This window comes from Mesoplodon mirus, assembly GCF_964341445.2.
Source record: "Mesoplodon mirus genome assembly, chromosome: 17".
NCBI lineage: Eukaryota > Metazoa > Chordata > Mammalia > Artiodactyla > Ziphiidae > Mesoplodon > Mesoplodon mirus.
Window position 1 is genome coordinate 45,663,673 of NC_138993.1, and position 21,430 is coordinate 45,685,102.

General features: G+C 33.9%; 1 protein-coding gene across 5 annotated transcripts in view; it reads right to left on the reverse strand.

Moving 5' to 3' along the window:
* Positions 1-21,430, reverse strand: part of DACH1 (dachshund family transcription factor 1) — a gene marked incomplete at both ends in the record, with an annotated part of 415,686 nt that overhangs the window by 44,799 nt on the left and 349,457 nt on the right. For all 5 annotated transcript variants that reach the window (XM_082602112.1, XM_082602110.1, XM_082602111.1 and 2 more), the window contains one exon: positions 5,994-6,145. In XM_082602112.1, coding sequence (XP_082458238.1) covers positions 5,994-6,145 — 152 coding nt within the window. The remainder of the gene's footprint in view (positions 1-5,993; positions 6,146-21,430) is intronic.

Below are 21,430 nucleotides of genomic sequence, written 5' to 3' on the forward strand. Positions count from 1 at the left end.
TATAAGGGGACTTTAAGATATACTGATATGAAAGAAACATTTCTTAATTTGCTAGTTAGATCCAAGAGGAAGAAAAGCTTACTTAATCCATATTTGTATTTTGTACAAATTTATTTCAGAATCAGATGACACGTAAGGTTCCATGAATGTCACTGAAACTCACTTGCCAAAATTTGTGCTCAATAATTTGCTGCTTCTAATGAAAGTAAATAACTTAGTTTGAGGAGATTTTTAGCCATCACCTATTCTAACTAAAACCTTTTAAATATTAGAAAACCAAGGTCCAGAAGGAACAGGTGACTTATCCAAGATCCCAAACTTGTAAGTTGACTAAGCCTGGATCAGAACTCCCTAGCTTACTTAACTTTTTTTTTTTATTTAGTTTCTTTCCAGGATGAGAAGGAATAGTGTGCCTTGAAACCAGGAACTTTTATAGACAGAAAAAAAATATGATAGCACAGTATCAACTAACACATTTTTGCAGCTCTTGTGACAAAAGTTATAGCTATACTTGGTTTAATGTTATGGTTACTGTTCTCCAAAGTCGATTAACAATGAACTCTCCATCAAAAGCACTTCTAGGTATCCTACACTGGATATTGGTGTCTAGAGATCCTACAATGGGTAGAATTTCCTAAGTGATAAGAACAACAGAGGTGAAATGGGTCGTCTGTTACTCACAATAAGCCCCTTGCAACTACACCTGAGCTTCTGTTACTAAGTTGACTTTTGGAAAGCCCCTAAAGGATGGGTGAGGTTCAGAGAGCTTCTGGATTGGACAGCATGTGGAGGTACTGGCTGGGTGGCATGTGCAGAGGGCACAGAAGCTCTATGCCTCATCCCACATACCTTGTCCTATGCATCTCTTCTATCTGGCTGCTCCTGAGTTATAATGGACAAGTCATCTGCTCCTTCTTGACCTTGGTTTTCTCATCTTTCATAATAAACTGGGTATTTAGTAAGTAAAACATCTTCCTAAGTTCTGTGAGCTGCTCTAACAGATTAATTGAACTCATGGCGGGGGGGTGGGGGTGGGAACCTCCAATCTGTAGCTGCTTGGTCACAAGCACAGGTTATAATCTGGACTTAAAATTGACAATGGAAATGGGGGCAGGGAGCACAGTCTTGTGGGACTGAACTCTTAACCTGTGAGATCTGATGCTATCTCTCAGTAGATGGTGCCAGAATTGAGTTAAATTGTAAGGCACCCAGCTGGGGTTGCAGAATTGCTTGGTGTGGGAAAAACTACCAGACATTTCTTGATCAGAAGTGTCAGAAGTTAAGTAGTGTTGGAGCAGAGTAGAGGAGACTTACACAAGAGTATTTTTCCTGTATAAGGACTCATTAAGATTACTCAGTAAATATTAGTTTTTACTATTTATGTTATTATTATTGTTGCTGTATACAATATAAATTAGTAAATACAATATAGAGTCCAGATTTTTAAGAGGTTAATGCTACTGTCTTCAATATAGTAAACTGGGTTTAAAATACTGGCTATATTTTACTGTTTTTTTTATATGATCTCTTTTCACAAATTGGTAATGGGAACAAAGGGGAGAAGATTAATATATTATTATGATTAAAGATAAAAAGATCTAATGTAAGACCAATATATCTGATTCTAGTCTACCCATATTTTGAAGTCAGTGTCCTATTTTGTTGTTTATCTTTTCAAAAAGTTTCCTTCTAATTCTCTTATCTGACTCTGTTATAATTAAAAATATGTATTGATGATGAAAATGAAAAATGATTAATTTCTTTGAAATGTATAAAATATAACATTACTGGTCATGACGTTGAAATGTAAAGACTGGAATATGTATAATCAGAATATTTTGGTCAAATTATTTTTCACTGTCTTCCCTTAAATATAGAAGTAAAGAATGCTTTTTAAATACAACATTTGGATTATGTTTATTTATTAGACCATAGTGAACCAATCTGGGACTGCCATTCATTGTGGTTTTAACATCCCTTTTAGGTCTTCCTTGTTTGTTTAATACCACCACATAGACAAACCATACTGACCCAAACTCCTATCCTCTCTCCCCTTATGGCATATATCTTCAGTGCTAACTTCACCCCTAACTAAACTTTATATTCTCTACCTTATTTTACCTTTCTACTTTTTACTTATTTACCTATTCTTATTTTAATATTTGTAAGTCATTTAAAATAATTCTTGTAAATAGGATAAACAATGTAAATAATTTGTTCCTGGTCTTATGTACAAATAGATCCCAGTTATACTTTACAGCATGAAAGCTCAGATTGAGTAAGTAGGTAAAATTCTCCTTTCAGTTTGTTCAAATGGTAGTCAATGATCGAAGGTGTCACGTCTAGTAAATTGACACTAAAATTCTACTTTCCTCACCTATAACCTCACAGGGAGTTCTCCACAGATGTATTTGATTAAGGAAGCAATAATGAAAGACTACCCGCATTGAAAAAAATAAAATAAAATTCCATATAAAGTACATTTTTTTTTTTTTTTTTTTTTTTTTTTTTTTTGCGGTACGCGGGCCTTTCACTGTTGTGGCGTCTCCCGTTGCGGAGCACAGGCTCTGGATGCGCAGGCTCAGCGGCCATGGCTCACGGGCCCAGCTGCTCCGCGGCATGTGGGATCTTCCCGGACCAGGGCATGAACCTGTGTCCCCTGCATCAGCAGGCGGACTCTCAACCACTGCGCCACCAGGGAAGCCCTAAAGTACATTTTTAAAAATCCTAAAAAGCAAAATCTAGAATGAATCCATATCTCTCACTAAAGTGAAATTGCTGTCTTTTACTGAAGATATCTTTATCCTTTATTACTTTTAATTTCGGAAACACTCAAATTTTAAGAAAGAACAGTATATTTCTAGGAGGTAGAAAAAATCTTGTGCCTAAAGTTATATAATATATGTATATATATTTCTATACTATATATAGTACATATATATTTTAAAATACTAGTCTACAGTATTTTTTCCACAGGCCCTCTTTTAAAGCACTAAGAAATAACATTTATGAAAATTCAATTCTGATAACACATTATGGAAAGGACATCTGTAGTAATCATTACAAATTTTAAAATTGAATATTATCAAATTATAGAATATCATGAAATTAACTTATTGAATATTAGAACAATAACTCCTTAAGTTATTCTGAAGAGATGTTTGGTCATTAGTTTTAAGGAAAAGTAGAGTCTATGTGCACTAAATTTAAATATAACCCAATGTCTTGGGTTTAATTACAATAACAAATATACATAATAAACCTTTAGTTTCAAACATGAAATTGTATGATGTAAAAATATACACATTTTTAACTCAATTCTTTTTCATTGTCATTGTGATAAAATATCTTCAAAGAAAATATGGAGCTTTAAACTTACTACACCAAAAGAGTGTGACCATTTGAAACAGAAAGCAGAGAACCCCATTATATATAATTGAAATTGCAGAGGAAATTGAGGTAGACAGAATGTAATTACCCAAATTAGAATTTGGACAGCAAACACATTTATACTGTATGCCCCATAAGCCAGGGTCATGACTGTTTAAACATTCTATACTATTCCTAGGATATTACTATAACTCAATATATGTGGCAATAATAAAAGAGCTAGCATCTATGACCTTTTGCAAAATAATGTGAAGCCATTACTGAACATAAATCCAGTATGTGTGTCTAATGTGTGTGTGTGTGTATATATATATATATATATATATATATATATATATATATATATATATATACATGTATATATGTATGTATGTATTATTGTGTGTTTGTATTACTGTGCATGGAACTCAGTAAGATTTTTCATCTTTATTTTACCTTATGTACACATATGTGCATGGCACATATACATGTATATAGGTATTAAATCCATACCTATAAATATATAATATCTACATCTCTATACATACTTATATATATGCAAGACTGAAGTGAACAAGCATAATTTATTTTAAATGAAGTATTCTTATTGTAGGTGTTCTAACTTTATCAGACAGAATTTCCTATGATTTGGGACTAGAAATAAATAACTTAGTTTGCCTTGATGATCATCCTATCATCAACTCTTCCTAAAATGTACCCTCTCAAGACTGGTTGGAAGGTTAGAGAGTATATTAAATCTAGAGATACCTTCAATAAAATAAATTACTTGTCTAAAATTTGTACATTTTAAAACTGAAGTTTTCTTTTTTTTTTTTCTTTAAAGAAATAATTCCAGGGCTTCCCTGGTGGTGCAGTGGTTGAGAGTCCACCTGCCGATGCAGGGGACACGGGTTCGTGCCCTGGTCTGGGAAGATCCCACATGCCGCAGAGCGGCTGGGCCCGTGAGCCATGGACGTTGAGCCTGCGCATCTGGAGCCTGTGTTCCGCAACGGGAGAGACCACAACAGTGAGAGGCCCGCGTACCGCAAAAAAAAAAAAAAAAGAAGAAATAATTCCAATTTGAGGTGATGCAGATATTTCCAGTCTGGGTATTACTGGCCAGCAGTGGGTGGAAAAACACACCCAAACTGACAGAATTTGACTTAGCGATGTGGTTTTCACACACAATGCAAGGGTCCCTGTGTAAACCCACTCTTCAGATGAGCAAGCTGGTCTACACTGGTGAATGTTTACACAGAAATATTTTCTCTGCTGAAATTGAAATTAAATTACCACTTTCCTGATTAAAGAGGTTTTAGTTAGTGAAGATACAGACACCTAAATGGAGAAATTTAAGTTAAATGCTTAGCTTCATATGGGGTTACATACATAAGAAAATAAATTGTTCCCTTACTTCTCAGAGTGTCCATTTAAAAATGTTGAGGGATATTTTCTGAAAGCATTTAATTTGACAAAGGAGAAATTCATTAAAAACTCTACCTTGGAAAACAATAATACGGGCCAAATTTTGAAAAAAATAAGTTTTATGTTTATTCTAAAATATAATCAATTATTTAGCCTTGATTACATTTAGGCTAGACTGTTGATTTATTTCAATTACTGAGATATAAAACCTTAAAGTTGAATACAGTTCTGGAGACTCTAATTACGTTAGTATTAAAAATGCCATATTAATAGATGAGAAGATATGTTACATTAAAGGCCTTCTGTTATGTCCTTGGAGGGGTAAATAAAATTAATTACATTTCTACTGGGAGAAAGTTTAATATGGTAGGAAATGTGTACAGAAAAATATCACTAAGGATCGAGTGCTTGAGCAAAGATAAAAAAAAAAAAAAAATACCAGCACAGTATCTGTAAGCATATGCTTACTACTAGCTATTCCAAGTGTGTTGAAGTAGATGGCAAAAATCTCCATCTGGGGTCCACATGACCACTTCATGTGTGGGCAAGAAAATTATGCTTTCTTTTATCCCAAACACTCTTCTTATTTTGGCTCCATGGTCTATGTTATTGCTAACTGTAAGTATTTTTGATTCATAATGTACTGTACGTAAAATATACATCCTGAAGACTACATAGGAAATCCGTGGAAAGATTTGTATGGCTTTTTGAAGTCTATTCTTTGAAGAAACCCTATTAACTGAAATAAACTTATTTATGAAAGAAGGGATTTTTTGGATTCTTTTACTTTAGACATATTTGAATGACTAACATATCATTTCCTCACCGAAAGGCCAGCAGTTTAAAAATAGCTAAATATTTATTAGCACTGATATACTGTCATTTAGTACATCAGACAAACTTAAACAGTTAGATTTCTCCCATTAATTGGCAATAAGGACGCTATTTAGGCAGAATAATTTTTAAAAGGCCTAGGTCATTTGCATCTACATTTTAATTAAGGTGTAGTATACATATTTGAGTATTTCTAACCAATTTGATTTGTGTAGTACGTTTAAAGTCTTAACTTGTTAGAAAAATTTCAATACCATGGTTCAGTCAATCTCAAGAATGGATTAAGCTGGAATAGTATGAATTTGGGAAAAATAGACAGCTGAGCCTTCCACATTCCTTTCTCCCAGACTGTGAAAAAGTCCTACCTGTATGTTAGTCAGAAGGGTCTCTATGGAAGACAATCCATCAGGAAACAGAAAAGGAGATGGGAATCCTGGAGGTAGTGGCTGTCCATGCCCAGTTAGAGAAAGTTTGTCAAGGCTGTCTCTCGCAGTTGGTGTGGAAAGCGGTGTCTCATCTGTATGTGATTGAAACAAAAATATAGAACAAGTTACGCTTGTCTGTTTTTATTAGACCTCAGTAATGGCTTCCCTAGTGGTTTCCAGAACATTTATTGCAAATTGGTTCCTGCTATCAGGAGAAAATGCTTTCTGCTGAATTTTCTTTAATGAAAAAGCTGTGGAGATACAACAAGATAACATTAATGAGTAACTTTATAAGCCTCTTAAATGCAGTCTCTAATGAGACTGAGTTTACAGTGCCATAGAATCTTTTTAAAACAAATATTATCTCATATATAGTTGTGATAATATATTCAGGCTGACTTTATGGGCACCTTCCCCATTATCTCATTTTACTTTGTTCTGTTTGGATTGACAATAGGGTATTTCTAGAGCTTCATATAGGAGAAATGCTATGTATATTAGTGTCTCTTTCTCAATTAACCCTTCCTATATATCAATGATTTGTTCAAATATATTCTTAAGGAATCTACAAGTGAATATACAATTAAAACCTTTAATTCCACGACTAAAATAAAAACTGGAATCAAATATATTCTTTCTCAATTATAATTGAATTATTCAATATCATGAAAACTAAAGATCTAGTTCTTTTGACCCTGAATACCTCTCACCTCATATTGAAAAGCTAGTTTTTTAAACATGAAAAAGGGGTCTAAAGAAAGGGTAATAATATACAACTCTCAAAACAACATTTCAAAAATCACATATAAAACCTTCTAAGATAAATTAACCTTTACTTTGTTTATTGAACATTCTCCAACATTGTAAGCAACTTAGAGTAATGCCCAGATACAAATTCTTTTTACTCTCACGGTGAAATCTTCTTATTCAGTTCTTTATTATTTAAACATTTTAAAATAGATACTTGTTATGGTTTACTTTAGTCTATTATATCACAGAGAAAATTTTATTCAGGGCAAGATTCTCAATTTTGTAAATATTTTCATATTTCACACCAGGAAAATTAATCAGAGCAATAAATTTGCACAGTCCTGATAATATCTCTTAATTTTGCAAGTGGCTAAAAGCTTCAGCACACTTGCCTTTATGCTTATAATTTGATTCCACTGTTCTCCTGAATCATTTCTTTATTTTTCATTACAACACCTAACCACACAACACCTTTTCCAATTCCCTCCCTCTGGGGCAGAAATATTCTGGAAGTCGCCGCACTTCTCTGTCTCTGACTAATGTCAGGACAAGTTAAATTCATCTCCCTCACCTTTCCACATTTCTAGTTAATGAACCAAAAGGGAAGAAAGGTTGGGGAGGGGAGTGACGGACACAGGCCTTCTGTTAACTACACTACTCTCATACACACTCACTCATTCCTTAGCAGTTTCTCCTTCCACTCCCTCCTCTGTTAACTTACTGACAGATGATCTGAGGCATCAGGTACTAGAAGAAGAAACAGAGTTAGCAGCCTGTGTAGGACTCATTATGTTCTTTTTTTTTTTTTCTTTTTTAATCACTCTTGTCACCAGGGTTAAAGAAAGCCCGCAGTTCAGGGGTAGGGCTACTATGTGGCTAATATGATCAAGGTGATCTTGGACACCATTTACCTAGCTGTCATAAATTACTCTTCCAGACCAAGGCTGCTAGCGTTTTCTCATAATAGCTCTGCAAAGGCGCTTGTTAAACATCTATGTGCATGTGAAATTGTTTAAGAATAAAGAGCTATATTTTTTGATCAGCATCACCTTAGCTGTCACATGCTAAAGAAAATGTGGCTTAATAGATCATGGGGATAATAATTGCTTGTCTCTTGAAGAAAGGCATAGAACCAGACGACCACCTGAGTTTGCTTTCAGCATTAGAGTCTATGACTCCACAATTCTTAAAGGTTGTCCAAGCAAAAAGCATCAAATGTATTTATACACACACACACACACATTTGATTATAAGTTCCATAATTTCCATGACTATTTGACTTAACTTCAATACACTTATGCTTGACTACGTTTGGCTATTGTGTGAGTTAATCCATTAATCACTTATGATATATACATTTATATATGTATTTACTTAATATTACCAATATCTACTTAAACAATGTACTAGAAACTGGAGAAGTGATGTTAAAAAATACAATTTGCAAGTCTTAAGAGCTCATCTAGACCCTAGTGACAGATTCCAATTGTAAAGTAGCTAATTCTTATAGTTAGTAAAACATTTTGTCTTCCATCATTATTCTGTTAGCTACTCCATTTTTTTCCCAATATAGGATTAAAATTGCTCCTTGTTTATGTGTAGGTATATGTGGGGTGTGTGTGTGAATGTCATTTTTTTTTCTGCAGTTGCTTCAGTGGAGTGCTCATCTTGGTCCTTACGGCTTCAGGTAAGTGTGAACAGACGATCATGTAGTATGGTATTATGTGGTTAGATTCATTTATTTATCATTTTATATGGTTGAGATACTGCATTAAGCCACTTTCACTCAATCAAATTTAGGGCACAATGACAGCTGTAAAGAAATGAAACAAGAGTGATTCTTAAGATCAATAAACATATTTGAAAAGAAGACAAATAAATTAATCAAAGATCGAACAAAACAAAAATATTCCTTTGGGCTTCAAGACCCTACTGTCTGAGAAAAAGTTGTCATCTTGTGTCAATTAACATCATAGAAAGTCTCAGTCTTCCTACAAAGATAGTAAAATTGGGAACACAGTTATTCATTTTGAAATAAAAATGACCTTTGATATCCTAAATGTTTTAAGAAGATTAAAGCAAAAGTTTGAGAAGCCAGACAACGTGGAAGAGTGTTTTGACAGCACATAACCTCCACTGACTTCAAACAATGAATGATGATGAAGCACAAATTCACAAAACACCTATTGCAGCTTGATATATCTGTACATTTTTTAAAGTTTTATCTTTAAAAGAAAGTTAGCTTGTCAGATGCTATTCTCTTTGAATTATTATGGCATTTGACAATGTAATCTCTGTTTTTTGTTCTGTGATAGTATGCTTTTAAATAATTTTAAACTTATGGAGATATTGCAAGAATTAAGCAAAGAATCCTTATATACTTCTGTAGTGTATTGAATGGTAGCCCCCCGGCCCCCACTATAAGTCCATGCCCAATCCCTGGATCCCAGTAATTCTAGCTTATTTGGAAAGAGGGTTTTTACAGGTGTGATTAAGTTAAGGATCTTGGGATGAGATCATCCTGATGTAGGATAGGCCCTAAATCCAATGACAAGTGCCCTTATAAGAGAAAGGCAGAGGGAAGTTTGAGAGACAGAAGAGGGCCACAGAGAAGAGGAGGAGGCAAAGTGGAGATCGAGACAAAGATTGGAATTTTGGGGCCATAGTCAAGGAATGTTGACAACCACCAGAAGCTAGAAGAGGTAAAGAACAGATTCTCCTTTTTAGCCTCTTGGAGGGAGCTCATCATGTTGATACCTTGATTTTAGACCCCTGGTCTCCAGAACTGTGAGAAAATAAATTTCTATTGTTTTATTGTGGTAATTTAAAGTGAATTTCTATTGTTTTATTGTGGTAATTTATTAAACCAGCCCTTGGGAACGAAGTTAACACCTTCCTCAAATCCAGCAATTGTTTACATTTTGCCATATTTGGTCTTTAATTATTTCTCTGTCTCTGTCCGTCTCTTGCTCTGTGCATGTGTATGTATGTCTGAACCATCTTCCTTCTTTAATCTTTAGGACTTCACTGCATATTTCATGAGTACAAGGGCATACTTTTTCATAATCACAGTATAAAATCAGAAAGAATAACATACATAGAATACTATTGTTCCACCGAGAGTCCATATTCCAATTCCATTACCTGAGATGTTTTACTATAAAGACAATTAATAAATAAGTATTTTAATTTACTTGACAAGTACTTAGGACGTATTTTCTCTGAGCAGGTGGCAGGTATATAGTAGCCTACAGGATGGCCTCTGATGATTCCTCCCTGCTGTTATTCATATCCCGTACAGAACCTTTCCCTTAGTCTGAGTTAGACCTAACAAACAGAATAAAGCAAATGTGATGGGATGTCACCTCCAGGATTCAGTTGTAGAAAGTCTGTTTCCATCTCTCACTCTCTCCCTTTCCTTATATTTCCTGCCATGGAGGAACCAGCTGTAATGTCATGAGACAGCCCTGCACAGGGACACAGGACAAGAGACATAGGGCTGCCAAAAACCACATGAGTCGGCTTGAAAGTAGATTCTCCTTGCCCAGTCAATCCTTTAGATGAGGCTGCAGCCCCGCTGATGGCATAACTGCAAACTCTTGAGACCTTAAACCAGAGGTATCCAGCTAAGTTGTACCCAGATTCTTGATTCACAGAAATCATGAGATTTTAAATGTATGATGGTTTAAACCACTAAGTTTTGGTGCAATTTGTTCCACAGCTATAGATAACTAAAACTGTGCATACAACTTTCTGAATACATTAGGATGTATAATGAAACTAATTCAGTGTTCAGTTAGTAACAGCTACTTTGGACATGGGACAACTTCTTCAGGCTTCAATTTCCTCAATTTTAAAAAACTAGCAGGTTGAATGAAACAAACTCTAGTATCACTCAAACCTAAAATTACACATTCTCTATTACTCCTTATAAGAAATCATAAAAATTAGTTAAGTGGAAATTTCACTTATATTGATTGGTGGGTGATAATGCATCAATTTGGAGTCTGAATTTCAATATCAATATCTTAATTACAGATTCCAGAGAGTTATGGATATCTAGTTAACATCTGAAAAAGAATGAGTCACACAAACATGAAATTTCAGAGAAAGCTATTGATTATACTTAGGTTTACAAACTCTATTTTATAAGGAGTCAAATTATCTTGCTTCATTTTATCAAGTTAGACAATTTGATAAATTCTGATAAAATTTGAAAAATTTATAAGACAGTCACTAACAACACTAAGAACTGATGCAATGATGGGTACATCTTCCTAGGGATAAAGTAAGCACTTTCGAAAGCTACATTAACTAGGGCATAATCTTTTTAAGTACTCCACATCCATAGGGGTCAGTAGTTATGACAGTTCTCTAAAGAGTTTTTGTTATTTTTAAAGTCCTAAGAAAGAGTTGTTATTAACTTTAAAGTATTCTTGTATTTTAATTTAGTTCTAGGGAACTACAGTGATTTTCTAAAGGAAAACAGAACAGCACATATTATAAACTAACAAATGATTTCATCTTTTGACCAGAAAAAGCTACTGATTAACATCTTAATAATTATAACAAATATAATTATGACAATTATAACACATAATCAATTAACATCAATTAGAACATAAAGGACAATATAAAGAGAAAGTAAAATATAAAGAGAAAATATTTTAAAACTCCAAAATCAATAAAGTATGAAAAAATAATATTTCATTCTTCTCATCATTTCATCTCATGATTCTACTCATATTTTAAGTCACTTATCAATAAATGACTATCACTAAGATTGATGCCGCTGTAAAACAGGCTTTTTTCCATCCAATCTTATCACACATAACAATTTAGCAGGATATCCTAAGGAACAATGTTGTTTGAAAAAGTAATGAGCCTCTACTTTTAAAATGTTTTCTTTCCTGTTAACAAAATCTAACTCAGTTGTTATTTTCATAACTAATCCCTTTGGGTTTGAATTATATATTTGCTTTCAAGTTTGTGTGTGTGTGTGTGTGTGTGTGTGTATCTTTGTCTCTGATATCTTTTATTATATCATAAGGTCCAAGTAGAAAAATACTCACTTTTAGAAAACCATACATTCCAAGGGAATTCACATTTATTCATATTAACATGAAGTAGATAGCAGCAGTATTAAAATGGAAAAATTTCCATATTTAATGTTTACAAGTGATCTGAAAGTTTGCATGAAACTTATATTTCTACACTGGTAAAGTAAAAAAAATTGTTGACAAAAATTCTGGAGAATATGGTACTGTCTATAGAGAAGTGAATAGTTATTTATAGAAACAAAAATTTTTCTTGGTCATTTTGATAAATTACCATCACAATTGTATATAAAGTTAAGTTTATTGGTGTTTTTGGACACTCATCAGCCACATTGTTCAACTGGAGTAGAGGCATGAATAATTAAAAAAATTAAGTATTGGTGTTTAAAAAATTTTGAAACTTACATTCAAACATAAAACACAGTCATTTAAATTGAGCTCAGTCACACCTCAAGCATGGTTCGTTCCTGCTCGAGGCACTCTGGATTTAATTTGACAATAGGAAGTAATAATTCTGATGCCACAATGTAATATTAAATCAAAAACTGGTCACAAACTTTCATGTATCTATTCCAATTCTTGTAAAATATCCAGGAATATCACAAAATAAGTCCTATGTCATATTTTAAATTTTAAGCCCACTTTCCAAATTCTGGATTTAAAATTACTCCATTTTTTTTACATAAAATCGTTACCATAATGTGATACAGTTACAGTAAAATGAGAAATAACCCAGGCTAGATTCAGAAGGTGTGAGTTTAAGTCCTGGTTCTATCAAGTATTAGGAAATAATTGAGCAAAGAATCCATCTGTTATGTTCTATGAGACTCATTTGGTCTATTTATTAAAACGATGACCACAGACTGAAAGGACTATAGTTCAAATCCAATTAGATTATGTATATGAAAGTGCTTTGTGAAATATAAAATGCTAACAAATATAAAGTATTAATAATTAAGAAATAACTAAATTTATTAGAAATTTCGTATTGTAAACTTGGCTTCAATGTGCCATGGAGGGAATCCTAATATTGTACCATGAGCCATAAGCGTGTGGTTTCTATATTATTTCTCTCTAATGAGCCTTGTGATGATGAAATATCATGTTGATAATAAAATTACTACTGTATAATATTACAGTTGCCGTATATAAACTAAACCTGAGTTACTTCAGTGAACAGTTAAAATTGACTATGATAGAAATAACTTGAGAAAGGGCCAAAGAGGATGAACTAGTTTACTGATCTTTCTTCAGGTAGCAGGTCCTAAAGAAAATGGGTAAATTGACTTACACAAAAAGAAAATAGTACAGATTTTGGAGAAATAGACTGAAAAGCATAAAAACACTTAATTGCTTGGATATACTGGAAACAGTATTAGAACTCTGGATTTCAAGTTTGGGTAAACAAACGAGAAGATTTAATACTCAAAGGAGATCATTGTAAGTGCATGTTTGGCAGGATGATGGAGGTGTGTTAAGAAATACACCAAGCTCACAGTTCTGCCTAATTTAAGGCATAAAGTATTTATTACACACATATGCAACTATCATGGGTTGTTTACTGTTGAGAAGCTGACAAAAGTTCGGGACCACTCCTTAAGGGAAGAAATAGAACATGTATTGCAGCTCCCTAACATATGGTAAGAACTGATTGATATCTGTTGAAAGAATATGTGAATGAGATGAGATGAGGCAGAAGCTGAAATGAAAAGGATATAGACTCTGCTTACTACACCCAGGAGAATAAAACTAAAAATACTTTCTACTGGGAAACCACTCTATTGCTTACAAGGCAATTTCATAGGCATTACCTTGGGTTAGGAGGAAGCTCTAGGAAGAAGATAAAAAAATACATGCAATTATAATCCCAATAAAGTTATGTGCCAAAGACTGATTCAAATGACACCCAGTGGTTATTTAGAAAAAGAAGAGATTATATTTAGCTGATGCAAGTTGACAGCAGAGTGAAGAAAAATAAAATTTTCATGGCAAGGTGCATTCGAAATGGGCATTGAATACTGGGAAATATTTAAACAGGGAAGGTGAAAGTGTTGTATGAGGAAACCACACAGGTATAACAGTTCAAGGAAAACAGGGATACTAAGTGTCCTAAAGAAACTTTGTATATTTAAGGGGAAAGTGTATATTTTTTACCATTATTCTCAAAAGAGAGTCTTTAATTTCTGTCTATTCTGCATTTGTGTTTCAAAATCTATGTATGGAGGAAACACTAAATCAAGCTATACATTAATTTTAATTTCCAAACTTGGCCTTGACAGCAAAATTGTCCTTTGGCAATTGAGAAAATGAAACTAAAATACTCAGGTATCTGTGCATAGATATTTTTTTCCTCCCACAAACTGGAATTTCTTGGCAAAATACAATGGTGCCATACATTAAACACACACACACACACACACACACACACACACCGATTTAACTTTTAAACATTTTGGGTGGCTTTCACCCCTGCTTGTCTCTTAAAGTCTTAAGCTGTAAGTGATTATGAAGGAGCTGGTGCAGCTTATGCCGAAAAAACCCACTTAATTGACCTTTCTGTCTTTTCCATGACCCTGTAGGTTTAACTTCACTGCTGATACTGCAAGTGAATATGGGAAAGCATTTATTGAAAGCTGCATAACAGACACGGTTATATTTCCTAGGTTGATGTTTTGCATATCTGCACAGTAGGGCCATTAAGCGTTCTAAGAGCACAACGGAAACAATCATAACATTTGTTTTTAGATGACTGACTCAGGACGTGTACACCAGGCTTTATATAGAAACTGTTTTTGTTTTATTAAGGGACTGTTTGCCTGTTAGTGATAACATCATTAAAAATAAATGAAAGGGGGCTGGTAGAATGCTTCCCAAAAGCAGAAACCTAATTAAAGGTGATATGCCTGCTAGGAGGCTTTTTTCAGGACTCAGAAATAGAACAAGGTTAGTTCTTTCTCATTTTATAAGGCCGAAAGAAAACCTCACAGTAAAATATCACTTCTGATCTAACTTTCTATTTCTGTGTACTTTAATAATCTACTTTATAGCTTGTGCTTGCCCATAGAAACTGAACTAGTTTTGTTCCTACAGATAGCTTCTTCATCATGTCGTACCTCATGAAAAGAAAATCTGATGGTTCAGCTCAAACAAAAACTGCACTCTTCTTTTAAAGCAAATTGTGTAGGTTGTAATATATGCAGTTGTAGTAGCTGAAATAATGCACACACAAACATTTCATAGCCTTAAAAGACCACTTTTGAGAGTCTGAGTTAATGGTAAAAAAACATTTCCAAATCATGGTTTATAATTTCAGAAAGAAAAAAAAAGTAGACCCTTTCATTTTAAGGGGTGGAGTTACTCTAATTTCATGGATGGTGGAAAAAGCAGGAAACTGCATTGCCTTGATAACTCTGCCCTTATTGTGCTGTGACCTTGGCCAATTTACTTAAATTTTCATCTGCCAAAAATGAGTTTCTGAAATGTGCTTTGAGAATTTTCAGGGGGTGGGGAGAGAATTTGTCACATAAATCCAAGGCCTTTTCAAAATTAATATTCCTTGAGAAGTAAAGAGAAAATGATGAGAAACACTGGGCACCCTCATAGTGTGCCATGGCTTGATATTCTGTTCTCTCTTGTCACTTCTGCCCAGTTCTATTTCATTTATGAGTCTCCTAACCCATAATGAATCTTATTGCTAAGTGAATACAACAGAACAAAATTCCCAAATTATTCCCCTGAAATATTAAATAGTTCTGGCATTGTGGATTCCTTAAACCCTGATTTGCACATGGACTAAAATTACCATGAAGTTACGAAAGTGTGAGATATCTTTGGAAATGGTTTGGTACACATACTTCATTTTTCAGACAAAACAAGTTCAAAAGTGATTGATCCTAAAAACTATCACTTTATTTATTTATCAATAAAGATTTTCCCCCCCCCACAAAAAAAGGATTTTATTTAGAGGACATACAGGGAAAAAAGAACATTTTGACTCCAAGGATATGCATACCCACAAACACATGTACACATATGACAGTTTGTGAAATGTGAAACCTGGCAGGATATTTAATAGATATTAAGCGATTTTAGGAATGATAATGATAATATGATTATGATTTAGGGGAAAGGGTCCCTATCTTTAAGAGATACACACTGGAAATAAATAAAGAAACATCAACTGATTAAATATGTTTGGGACTGGCTTCAGAACTCTCTGGGAGAAAGGAGGAGTTGGGTGGGAGAATTTATGAAGCAAGACTGGGCTTGAGGTTATCACTGTTAAAGCTGAATGATATATGTATAACTGATTCACTTTGTTATAAAGCAGAAACTAACACACCATATTAAAGCAATTATACTCCAATAAAGATGTAAAAACAAACGAAAAAAAAAAAACCCATAATCCAGACCAAAAAAAAAAAAAAAAGCTGAATGATGGGTAGGTATATGGGGGTTTCATTATCCTTTCCTAATTTTATGCACGTTTGAGATTTTCTATAATAAAAAGTTTTTAACATAAAAGTAATGTCAGTCAGGAAAGATTCTATTAACTCATTCTTCTTTCAAAAAGTCAGAGGTATTGGTATGATGACGATCATCATCAGTATCATCAAAATAACTAGCATATACTGAGTGCTTCCTATGCGTGCAAAGCACTGTTCTAAGCACTCTGCATGCATTCGCTCATTTAATCCTCACAATAGTTGTTTGATTGTTACTAGTGTTATCCTCATTTTACACTTGAGTAGATAGAGGTAAAAATGAGTTAATTAACTTGCCAAGATAACTGGGCTAGTAAGGAGAGGAGCCGGGTTTGAACCCAAGTAGTCTTGCTCTAGAGCCTATGTTCATTAAACATCCAAGGAGTAAAATGTAAGATATTTATCAGAATTTTAAAAAGGTATTTGATATGTGTGTTCAGATATGTACAAGTAACATACACTCCAAAAAAGAAAATAATTCTACAGTTATTTTATCTCAGAGTAGAAAGAAAACTTAGAGATTTTCTATTTCACTCATTTTTAAGCAAGGTTGGACTTATTCCCTGGAAATCCACCTAATGGTCATCCTAGGCAGCCAAGATTCCCCCAAATTGACAATTTCCACTGTCACATTTATGATTATTCATTTTTGAAGCAAAGATATCTTAGAACTGAAATTCCAGATTCTCCATATATGGGAGCAGAGAACTCCAATCATGAGTATAACAGACCTTTAACACTAACCTTAACTTTAGCCCACCAAGGTAAATTTCTGTAAATTTCACTCCAAACCTTTTCCCAATGCCACCATACAAACAAGGTCTAGGGCTTCCCTGGTGGCGCAGTGGTTGAGAGTCCGCCTGCCGATGCAGGGGACGCGGGTTCGTGCCCCGGTCCGGGAAGATCCCACTTGTCGTTGAGCGGCTGGGCCCGTGAGCCATGGCCGCTGAGCCTGCGCGTCCGGAGCCTGTGCTCCGCAACAGGAGAGGCCACAACAGTGAGAGGCCCGCGTAACGTGAAAAAAACCCAAAAAACAAAAAAAACAGGGTCTATACTCTCCTTGTGAGAAATATTTAACCATGAAAGTATCACTTTTAAATTGACACATGCATTTCATGAGGTAAAAAAAAAATCAAGGCATGCTTAAAAATTCTTCAAACAAACAAAAAAAACTATTGTCCAAGAGATTTACTTCAGAAGGAGCAGGTGCCATGCCTTACCCATTGATCAACTACAATCAGTCCTTGGCTATTGTCCCAAGTTGTCTTCTGCACTTGTTCCAATTTAGCTTCTCCTGAATTTTGTCATCATGCGACCCTAGCCATGATACTGCCTCACTTTCCACCACAAGAACTTTATCTAGATTTCTAAATCATTATTCCTCTATCAGACCCACCCCTCTCCTGACTGCATCAGTGTCACTCCATCCTCGTACCGGGAACTTCCATAGTTCTTGAACACTCTGCTCTGATAAGATACCATGCACCAAGCTACTGGGACACTGCCCTAAGCTAGACATCAGCATGCTGATCTAGATAAATTAATTTCTGTTAATTTACTAAGCACAAGAACTCCTTCCATGCCACAGGTGTGTTCTAATAGGTCCCTTCACTCTCACCTCCCATGCTGAACCATTCTGAAACCCAGAGCATGGCACGTGAACGTACAAAGTCTCCTGAGATGATACTTACAAGCTCTATCTAGACCTTCAGTTTCACTGGCTTGAACGAATTCATTTTTCCCCTCCCATTCATAAAAACTAATTACTATCTTACCAAGATTATTTCAGATGATCAAATTCATTGACAATTATAATCAAACATACTTCTTTACAGGTTTGTTTCCTTAGGTGTGATTAACATGAAAAAAAGGAGAAAGAAGGAATTCTGTCCATCTTGTTTATCTGTGTAACCTCAATGCCTGGCATGTTATACATTTTCAGTATTGACTGGTTGACTATCTGATGCAATTTATTTCTGAAACTAGTTAATTTGTTAAGTCCTTTGTTCTTATATTAATAAAGATGCATTTCCACTGAGGTTACATTTTAAATTAGTTGGATCTGAACAAATGAAAAGGTATACAATAAAAAATGCTTTGAGTTTGGATTGTCTTTTGAGAAATGTGAACCTAGCATATAAAAATTATTTATATTTAAAGTTCCAAATTTTAAAATTCCAATTAAAAAAATTAATATATTTGTAGCTACCCTGCACAGAAAAGGGACTAGTAAGCATGGGTAGAAAGCAGTAAGATGTGATTCACGTACCTAAAAGTGCTGTTGGCTGCTTTGGAAAATAGTAAATTCATCATGACAGAGAGTGTCCATGCAAAGTTAAGAAGCATCCTGTCAGGAATATTATAGAAACTATTCCCTGGAAATTGATAGGACGTTAAACTAAGTGACCTTTATATCCCTTTTACCTATTGAGATTTTATGACTTCTTCTTTTAAAAGTAACTGCTTTCTAACATAGTCATATAAAAATGCAAAGGAGAGCACTAATTTTTAGGATTTAGGGAAATATAAAAAGTTAAGAGTGTATGTTTATGTCATTGTCAGCATTCTTCCCTTGCGAGAAGGGGATTCTTGAACAGCACAGCTGCTATTTTGCAACTCTCAGAGCATAAAAGCATAATGCAAATTCCTGGACCTTTACTATAGTAAGTTTTAAAAAAACTGATTTCCAATTTATAACCACTTGTTCTTTGTAGCAGAGAAAAAAGATGACATTGTCAGAATTATAAAATTGTTGTTCCTAGCTTTTTAATGTGTTATATTTAAGAGAAAAACAGCTGTTGACTCAAGAAAAGGTCAAAAGTTGGATACAGAAATGAGATGTCTTGCATGTTTTCCTTTATTACCTGTTTTTAATTTAATTGGAAAACCTGCTTGAAAAGTGAAAATTACTTTAAAAATTCAAATTGAAAAAAACCATCAAACAATGGTTTCCTATCAAAGTATTTCCTGTTATATTCTACTTTATATCCTATATGTCTAATTGCATGGATGCCTCAGATTCACTTTGAGGATTCTTTTTTTTTCAAATCATGAAGACTGTATGCATTCAAGTTAGAAGAATCTTAGCCAGAAAGAGAACTTGTGTTATGGTAACTGAGGAAGGGTGGTGTGGCCGAGACCCACCTAGTGTGAGGAGAGTGGCTAGTGTAGACATCAGAGAAGTAAGGGGGCCAGAATTGCAAGAGCTCTGGACACAAGGTTGTGGTCCATGGTGTTTGGAAGCAGATTGTCTGTGGCTGATCATCTTGCAGAAAAGGCAAATTCTTTCTAATCACATACATCTCATGAGAATGTAGAACTATTTTATCCTACCATCCTACTATTCATTCCTCTGACATGTTTTGTTCAATTCAAATCAAGCTGGCATTATTGATACCCTATATTTTCTTGTATATTTATTTATGGTTTCTCTCCTCTAATTAAAATGCAAGCTGCTTAAGGACAAAATTCCTCTCTGTATCGATGATACTGTGTCCCCTCTACCTTGAGCAGTGCCTTGCACTTACTAGACTCTCAATATATATGTGTATAGTAAATAAAAAAATGTTTCAAAATATTTCAAAATGAAATAAATTAATCTTTCAGGCTATTTTTGTGCATTTTGTTTTACTCAGAAATTTCAAATTTGGAGTATATATATTGGTTAAATAATCCTCTTAACAGCACATTAAGAAAGATTTAGATAAATTCTATTACTATTGATAAAATAACCCTATAAGAGCTAATGTTTTTGAAGGAAATTCAAAGAAAAGTATATTATATGTATGTATATATGCATATAAATGACTATATATACATATGCACATAGCTATATAAGTACCCAGGTACACACAGGTATTCAGGTGTGTAGAACTCTTCTATTGATATATTTAGTTAGTCAATAACTATTCTATGTTTAGATTATTAATTTACTTTAAAAACTCTCACCAAAGGCTTTAGGCAATTAAGTAATAAGTTTATTTGACATAACAAATTATCCTTCATTACTTATTCTTCTTTCCTCTATAGTAAGATTTCACAAGAATAAGGAATCCAGTTAGAAACTGGAAGTTTTACTGCTATTGTCTATGTTACTAACACTTTCTGTCCAATATACTTTAAGATTAACATATGTAGCATATGTATTGAAATTATAAGTAGCATATGTATTGAAACACAGTTTCATAAATGACAATACTGATGGAAAATTTGGGAACAATTAAAATCTTCAGCCTTATTAGAAAGTGCTTCACATTTGAACAAGCAAACCAAACGTGCAGGTTTTACTCCTACACTTTTGCTAAACATGAAAAAATGCTCACTGTCCTTTAATGTCATTTTATATTAGAAAAATTTTCATATATCTACTATCATAACTATCTTTATATTTGAAGAACTATCATGATAAAGATAAGTTCAAATGTTATATTTATATGAATTTTCAAAACTCACACGTAACTCTTAAGATTCTGATATATCCCCTACCTACCTTGGCCCAGGTTAGCAGTTACAGCAAGAACTTATATTCTTCCTTTTGGTTGGGAATCATCAAATATAATGTCCTCATTGTTTCTCTTATGATGTATTCTAAAAATCTATTCCCTAACTTTTAGTGTATAGCAGACAAATTCTCCACAGAGATTTGAATACAGTGTCTAGGATAACAACAGCTTCAAAAAATCATGATACTTTAAAGGGAGATATTTCCTTCACAAACAAAATTATTTTCACAACAGCTAAATTTCATCAGAGAGATTTTGGGAAACCAAAGTAACCCTGAAATATGAATATATTTTATTTTGCCAAATGGCTCATTTGACAAATCAGCCCAATTAGAAGTTAGTCTTTCTAGAAATATTTATGGATGAATAACAAATTCAATATAATACAGTATATGCACTCTATCAAAGCTGAGAAGAGAGGAATATTGCAGCAAGTAAGGACATTTAGTTCATTCTTGGACTTCCTGGAAGAGGAGAAATCCAGTTCAGAATGAAGGATAATCAGGATACAAGCCTTAAGGCATGGCTGAAATCTTAGTATATGGGGAGGAGAAATATTTTTTTTTTTCTTTTTGAAATAATTG